The following is an 8,189-nucleotide window of genomic DNA, read 5'->3' on the forward strand; positions in this document are numbered from 1 at the left end:
TACTAACAACGCAGACCTCTCTACGTGCTACTGACTACATTTGGGACTTTAAGTCACTCGTGGTTAACGTAAACCTAACAGTAAGCCACATCTGGCATTGCACATTACAGCGCGGGTCAGGAGAGGGTCGCTGTCCAATACGGATAAGGATATTATTTCACATAGTCCTGTGAGGACTCATTTCCTCATGCACATTCGGGCTGCTTTATCACTGCAGAAAGCGAGCTGCCACACAGTACACAAGCTTAATTACTCCCACATGCAGACAGTTCACTCGCCTAGTTTAACGGTCTGTGGTAATGGTCTGACCTCTGGCCCGGCTGGGAACTTTCGCAACCCTTGACTACCACTACAGTACTATCTTCCTAACGGAGTCCGACTTAACGCCCTTAGGCCCGGCGCTCACCTATGTAATTTCAGCAGGACAGACGACGCACTGCAGACGTTGCATGAAAAGAAAACAGGCCAAGTACTCGTCATAATCCCTACCGCGGCATCAATAATCTGCAGTGCGTCGTCTGTGCTGCTGACTCTGCGCAGGTATAAATTGGCCCTTATTGCTACTATTTGTCTTCCCAGCAGACGGGGCAGCCTTGTCATCCAAGCCGAAGCTGTTGTCAACAATGAAACTCACCCGGACGGAAATTCCGATTTGACCTTGGCCTTGATTAACCTGGGTCAAGGTCAACTAACCATCGGCAACCAAACAGCAGATGCTAGTCTGACAGTGAGTGGCCTCACAGGTATGCTATTTTTTACCTCGCTCATGGCCCCGATTTCAGAAAGTTTTAAGAAACAATTTAATTTTCCCTTTGTGATCTTTGTTCGTTTTGTAGTAGTAGTAGTAGTAGTAATAGTAGTAGTAGTTCTTCTTGTTGTATCAGTACACTAAATGTTTTCAATATTTGAGTCGTCAGAACTCTGGTCTTTGAATGGCGTTCTGGCAAAGGGGGAAATATTAACAACATTGAACACATTGCAACCTTTCAGTGTATATGGAATATAATCGATCAGTTTCAGGGAATATTTCAATTGTTTCAGTCAACTCATCCACCCGTGCCTGTGACGTGTATGAAGTCATCACGCCCTGTTCACCTGGACACCCGTGTCAAATCAAAGACGGCGTACCAGCATGCCGCGCGCGCAGGTAAGATAACAGTTATCACCGGTCTGTCTGTGTGTCTGTCTGTCTGCCTGTCTGGCTGTGTGTCTGTCTGTCTGTCTGTCCGTTTGTCTATCTGTATGCCTGGTCTATCTTGGTGCCTCTCTTTTCGTCTTATTTTTCGTCCGTCTGTCTCTGTTGTCGATCTGTCCGTATGTTCGTCTGCATTCCTGCTCTTCTATAGTGATCGATGCCTCTCTGTTCATCTGTCAGGCGGACTGACTTTTGAGTCTTCGTCCATTCTTCTTTGTCGTTTTATTTGTTCTCTTTTTCTCTCTTTTGGCGTGTTGCATACAATTTAATTACTTAAATATTATTTCTGTAAAACTCTGTTTGTTTTGCCGTTGTTGAGTTTTTTTGCTTTTCTTTCTCTTCTTTCTGTTTCAAACCTTTTTTTGTCGTTCTTCCGTGTGCTTATATTGTATATTTTCCAGGAACCACAAAGCAAAACAAACAAGTGCTTACCTTTTTATTTGCAGGATTGTTCCAGCGGAGAATCGTAAGTGAATACATGCGTACTTAAGTATATCTGTAAGATAGTAGGTGTGTTGCATTAGAGACTATATTCTCTACAGGGATAATATCTGTATTTTACACTCTAATAACCTTAGATGATGATGAGTACCAGAATATATATATAGAGAATACTACATGGCTTGCTGTGTCGTGCCAGATTTACACGAGTTGATTTGTTTAAATATTGAACTGCGAGCAAAAGCAAGCTGTTCACTATTTGAAAAAGCAACGAGTGTAAATCTGGTACGATACAGCAAGCCATGTAGTATTCTGTTTATCCTACATACTGTACTTACGTGTATTTTACTGAAAATGACCTGTGTATACATGATATACACACGTGTGATTTGAACGATTATTATCTCACGAGTGTCTCTCTCAGGTATGTAGGATAAAGACGAAGGAACACTGGAATTCAGGAAAAGGTACAAGCGAGATACAGAACAAGTTATGTAAATTTAATTAGCACCTTTAGCGCAACAATACGACGGGTGGACGGGGTCTCAACAAAATAGCGACTCAAATGGCTTGTCTACAGGCTGTACTTATTTTGAAAAGATAAGATTCTGTTGCATTCTACTGTATGTTATTGACAAGAAGAAACGTCAAGGGATTTCACCCGAGTTGTTACATCGGTCTCCAAGGTGCATTGAAGGTCCATTATTGATATTCTGTTTATCTTCATTATTTCCAGGGGATGATGACGCCTATCTGTTTGTCATTGTCGGATCATCTGTGGCTTTTGTGCTGGTGGCTGTTCTGGTCACTGTCGTTGTCTGTGTGAGGCAGAAACCAGTGTCCATCAAAGGTGTGTGTCTATGTCTGTGCTTGAGAATCGTTTGAAAGAAAAAAGAGACAGAGATAGAGCGAGAGTGTGTTGGTTTATGTGTCTGTGTGTTTACGCTTGTTTATGTGTGTACGTACGAAAACTGATTCTATCAAGATAAGTTTTGTGTGAATATTTGTTTGTCTGTTCACTTAAAAGACCGTTGGGTCTAAATATCTGTGAATGTATTGTTTTGTCAATGACAAACGTTCCAACAACCTACCTTTCTTGTTTTTTTATTCTGAATTTTGGAACGTTGGCAGTCTCTTTGTTTTTGGAGAAAGGCATCATTTTAGCAATAACCTCCAACCCGATACACCAAACCCAAATCCAACAATCTCCGTGTAAAAGATACACAGCATTTGTAATTCAATTCTCAAGTGTAAACGCCAAATATCTGAAGTATTGAGGTCCTTTAGATGAGATGGGTTGTTCGACTTGTTCACGAAAGTCACAGTTTTGCAGGTCCTGGATCAGCCATCGAATTGAACGACGCAGAACCCGATGAAACAGCACTCATCGACAAAGGTTGCATGGAGGTACGTGGCACAAACTAGTCTGCAACGTCTCTTGACACGTCATTCCGCAACCAATGGATTTATTTATGTTGCTTGAAAATGGAACAAAATTGAGATAAATATATTGTATCTTGAAAGAAAACGGTTTCAAATCTGACAATGCCATTCCTATGCATATCGTCGACTTAAATTGTGACCCTCCACCACGGAATAAGTCGCATGTCACCTTTGCATGATTTTCATATTGTTACATTTTTCTAACGAGTTTTTTTATGCTCTATCCAGTGGTGAAAACCGTTTTAGAAAAGAGCGAAAACTGTTTGAGTTATAAGCCTGTGACTAAGGTGACCCTCATACTGTTACCAGACACTCCCCGGACTTAATATTAAGCCTAGCGCAGAACCGCGCGAGGTGACAACATGCGACTCATTTCGTGGTGGAGGGTCACAATTGAACTCGTGAAGGTTTTGTTTTCCTGGAGAAGAACATAAATGCTAAATCTATGTTGGTTTTTTTCCTTTTCAATACTCTTTGTATACCTGAGATGTCTGCCTACTCCAATGCAAAGTGTCGTGTTGATTTTCTGCGTCGTCGGGAGCCACGTATTTACCTGTTTTCAATGTTCTCGTCCATGAGATAAGAAGAATATTTACTTCAGTTATCCACTGACGCATACACGTATCAATAATTACATCTGTATGTGATTTAAAAGTCCTTTGCCGTATCTGAGTGACGCTGTAATCCCCCTTACCACTTCAGTTCCGCAGGAGTTGTTCCCCTTGCTTCATTGAAAATGGCTTGGCAGGGAATATACGAGTTTTCAAGAGCTGTCGTTGCAATGGCCTGATTGCTGTGTCTTAATGTTATGCTGATGCGAACTTTTGTTTCAAATATAGCAAATGTTTGTCGGCTTTTACCCAAGCATTAATTTACGTTAGTCATGTTTGGCTGTCTTTGCAACACAACATGCATGATATGAGTGCCTCGCTACAATTTGATGACAGGATACCCTTACTCCATATAAGGCCAAATAAAAATATATGTCGGTTTAGGGTAACCCGACCGACCCTAATTTTTCCCGCCGACCCTAAAACTTGTTTTTCATTTCTAAAAAAAACACCTTTGGCACATTTTGCAAACCATACTGAGACTAAGGGAAGTAACCTCCTTTAAAATCGACTAAATCAACATATATTTGTGTTTGGCCTAATAGTATTTTTCCATTTTGGTTGTTTCAGAAGGATGTGCCAATGGACATAGTATCAGCTGTTGCTTCTCAGGACGCTCTGCCTGACAGCAGGAAGAACAGGTACTTGTTGTGGTCACGTGCTTCTGGTTTACTATGAGTTCACATGTACTTCGGATCGTCCCATTTTCATATGTATTGATTGAAATATTGGCTTTCCCGTCTTACAGCAGAGTCCAACTAAAACACATAATTGAGGCAGTTAGCCGAGACTACAAAATAATGCATGTTTTTGTGCGTTCAATCGTTAAAAGAATCCATTCATAAATATTATTTTTATCCCCGAGTACGCTAGTACAAGGGCTCAGCAGACTTTAATTGTGTGTCTGTGTGTCTTTCTCCACTTAACAGCTTTTTGCTGGGAAACTACTGGGCGCAGTTCGTTCAAAAGTTGATACACTAACTTGATAATAGGTCCGATTGATCGTATTAAAACTTCATAATGTTACCTGGGACCTAAATGCGAAATAAACCACAAAAACGACTTGGCCGTAGGAGGAGTTCACACCTGCGGGGCAACAAGCAGCCATTGACCTGATAGAACAGCCGAACGCGTCACACAAAAATACGTCATGACAAAGTTACACGCAAAGCGAAAGAGACTTTGACGTCATTTACTTTTGTTCGGAATTTTCCGTCTGTTCCTAGCTTGTCAGTGAAGACCTGACGTGAGTAAGCTTTACCCAAAACGTCTTTGTTCTCTATTCTCATTGCAGCTGTGAAATAATCGGTCTTGTGTCTCGGTCGTGTAGGTACAGGGTTTGCTTCTGCAATCATTGTGTTCGTGTTGATGACGGCTTCATAAGACAAAAAAATAAGCGAATCTATCGCGAGGAAGACGTTTATGTACAAATCACCGAACCCAACCCATTTTTTGTGTGCATTTTTCTGAAGAATAAACTGCATGTGGTTAATTTCATCCGTTTAATGCTTGTCGAAACATATCTGATCACAGATGAGGTCGCAGTTTGTAGGTTGAATCTATGAATCGGCCAGAGATAGATCTGCATTTCTGGTCAGAAACCAACATTCACACCACAGACATTCCAAACATTTATATTTATTGAGCGAGCCAGTCTGAAGAGTACTCGGGTCCAGCGCGAGCGTTTTTTATTTTTGAACAAAATCTGACATTTGACACACCTTGTTCACTAGCGCGGTCTCGGAAAACAGTGATTGTCTAGATCTGTGTAAAATGTCATATTTTGGTCAAAAATACAAATAACTTATATTGTACTAGAGTTTGAACCCGCACGTGACTGCTACTGACACAGTCGGAATAGGTCTTAGCAATCACAGAATGCGTTCACGCTTTATGAGGAGGGTGCCCATCCCCCCCCCCCCCCTGCTGTCTTCACCTCCCCCGTCCCTTAATTGGGTAAGGTACCCGTTTCATTTTCTTTTTTATAGCACAAAATCCGATAACATCTCCAAGACAATAACATGCCTGTTAACAATATAGATGTCCATCGATCCTAAAGACCATTAGTTCAACTACTTGTAAGTGTTTCGTTTAATCTATCATTACTGTAGCCTCTTTTTTATATTCATACTGTTAATGTCAATTGAAACTTCAGTTCATGCCCGTTCTTGAGATGTTATGTATAAAATAATAGAATGGACAGATTACAAATCGTGCGCGTTTTTTGTTGCAGCTGCTCCTGAGAACGTTGAGGAACTCAAAACACAACGACCGAGGAAGGAGCGTTCATACCGAATTGAACTGATAAATATGTTGTCTGCATGTATTATTTTTGTATTATTTATGTATTATTCATATGTAAAGTGTATATAGTTTTTTTGGAGACGAATGTCACAAAAATAAAACCACACACATAGGTGTGCACAAACGCAGGCAGGCAGGCAGGCACACACACACACACACACACACACACACACACACACACACACACACACACACACACACACACTTTCAGACAGACGCACGCACGCACGCACACACTAACTTACATTCAACGTATCTGACGGTCTCTTCATGATCTTTGTATCACCCCCTCCCCCCACCAGCTCTCTCTCTCTCTCTCTCTCTCTCTCTCTCTCTCTCTCTCTCTCTCTCTCTCTCTCTCTCTCTCTCTCTCTCTCTCTCTCTCTCTCTCTCTCTCTCTCTCTCTCTTTCTTTCTTTCTTTCTTTGGTTGTAAATTCATATTTGTTGCTTGATATCTTTTGTTTCGTTTGTGGAATATTAACTTTTGAGTACGTGCACCTTTTGTTCATTTTGTGGAATATTAACTTTTGAGTATGTGCACTTATTGTTCATTTGTGGAATCTTAACTTTTGAGTACTTGCACCTTTGGTTTCATTTGTGGAATCTTGACTTTTGAGTACGTGCACTTTTTGTTCATTTGTGGAATCTTAACTTTTGAGTACGAGCACCTTTTGTTCATTTGTGGAATCTTAACTTTTGAGTACGTGCACTTTTTGTTCATTTGTGGAATCTAAACTTTTGAGTACGAGCACCTTTTGTTCATTTGTGGAATCTTAACTGTTGAGTACGAGCACCTTTTGTTTCATTTGTGGAATCTTGACTTTTGAGTACGTGCACTTTTTGTTCATTTGTGGAATCTTAACTTTTGAGTACGAGCACCTTTTGTTTCATTTGTGGAATCTTAACTTTTGAGTACGAGCACCTTTTGTTTCATTTGTGCAGACCTGTTTACCCCTAAAACATTGCATGTGTATTTTCTGGGAGCAAAATGAGGCAAATGTGTAGTTTTGTAATTGAATGTGTAGAATTTCTCGTCGACCTATCACAGTAACAGTAACAGTAACAGCACTTTATTGTCCATTAAAATATTACATAAAAATGGAAATTTTTCTTCGGCACACCCTGCCTGCCTGTAAACGACAACAACAAGAACAATGATTGCTACTTTTTACCACATGTATTGATTGACTGACGGAAAAATGGGAATTGCAGACAGTGCAATGAGCATGATGTTTTCCTTTCCGCGAAGACAAGGCATGGGTAGTCCTGATGATATTTTGGCAGAAAGACTTGGTTCGGCGCATTGCTCGTCTTTTTCTTTTTGGTCGGTGGCCTTTCGAAGTCATTTTCTTCACAGTTCTCATCTTCACTTTCGTGTGCTCTGCGTTCAGCCATTGTGTCGAAACGCCCGCATGGTTTGGCAGTAACGCTTTCAGTTGTGCCCGGCATTTGCTTGGAGAAGCCTATTCGGCATTAACAAGGTACAACGCAACGCCCGTGGGCGCTTTACGCGCTGCACGCAGCAAACAACTGCTGGCCGAAAACATGGATTGGAAAATGGATCGGTCAAGGGAGATGAAGAAAATTACGGATTGTGATATGCGTAGCCGAAACAATACCGTTTGCGTGCAGGGACGGGGCGGTGTGAGAGCACAACGGGACAAGGAACAGGTGTAAAGACGGAAAAAAAAAAAGAAAAAAAAATTTTTTTTTTTAAATACCGTTTGCGTAGAAAACGACAGACTTGCGTAGTTGCGTAGTATATTATTCAAATTCGTAGTTTACTACGCTCAATGTGTAGTGTAAACAGGTCTGTTTGTGGAATCTTAACTTTTGAGTACGTGCAACTTTTGTTTGGCATTGGTGGCCAGAGAAAAGACAATTTGTCATCAGTATTTTCTAATCTAACTGCTTAAAACAGATGTTTTGACAGAAGTAGCTAGTTTACTGTGAAATTCAAAATGAAAGCAGCACAGAAACCGACAGGTTTGGACAAAGGAGCCTTTAGAGTGTTTTACATTTCCAGTAGTAAGATCACTGTTTTCAACACAACCTGTCAATGGAATGAAAAAGGGACACTATCTAGTCAGGAACTGGGTGTTCCGAGACAGGTGATTTCCCCTGCGTATGCAGCTCAGTTGAAGAGAGATGAACCAGCAGGATGTTGCTACCCCAATTTGTACGGAATTTTCAT

The 8,189-nt window shown here is 41.0% G+C and overlaps 1 protein-coding gene across 3 annotated transcripts in view; it reads left to right on the plus strand.

Moving 5' to 3' along the window:
• The window catches only part of LOC138947408 (uncharacterized), an 82,821-nt gene extending 75,384 nt beyond the window's left edge, over positions 1–7,437 (plus strand). For 2 of the 3 annotated variants that reach the window (XM_070318865.1, XM_070318867.1), the window contains 7 exons: positions 580–743; positions 1,042–1,147; positions 1,642–1,661; positions 2,373–2,486; positions 2,970–3,043; positions 4,261–4,331; positions 5,924–7,437. In XM_070318865.1, the coding sequence (XP_070174966.1) occupies positions 580–743; positions 1,042–1,147; positions 1,642–1,661; positions 2,373–2,486; positions 2,970–3,043; positions 4,261–4,331; positions 5,924–5,933 (559 nt within the window). In that variant the 3' untranslated portion in view covers positions 5,934–7,437. The remainder of the gene's footprint in view (positions 1–579; positions 744–1,041; positions 1,148–1,641; positions 1,662–2,372; positions 2,487–2,969; positions 3,044–4,260; positions 4,332–5,923) is intronic. The other variant, XM_070318866.1, reaches the window with a different exon arrangement.
• The last annotated feature ends 752 nt before the right edge of the window (positions 7,438–8,189 follow it).

This window comes from Littorina saxatilis, linkage group LG14 (genome assembly GCF_037325665.1).
Source record: "Littorina saxatilis isolate snail1 linkage group LG14, US_GU_Lsax_2.0, whole genome shotgun sequence".
Classification (NCBI taxonomy): domain Eukaryota; kingdom Metazoa; phylum Mollusca; class Gastropoda; order Littorinimorpha; family Littorinidae; genus Littorina; species Littorina saxatilis.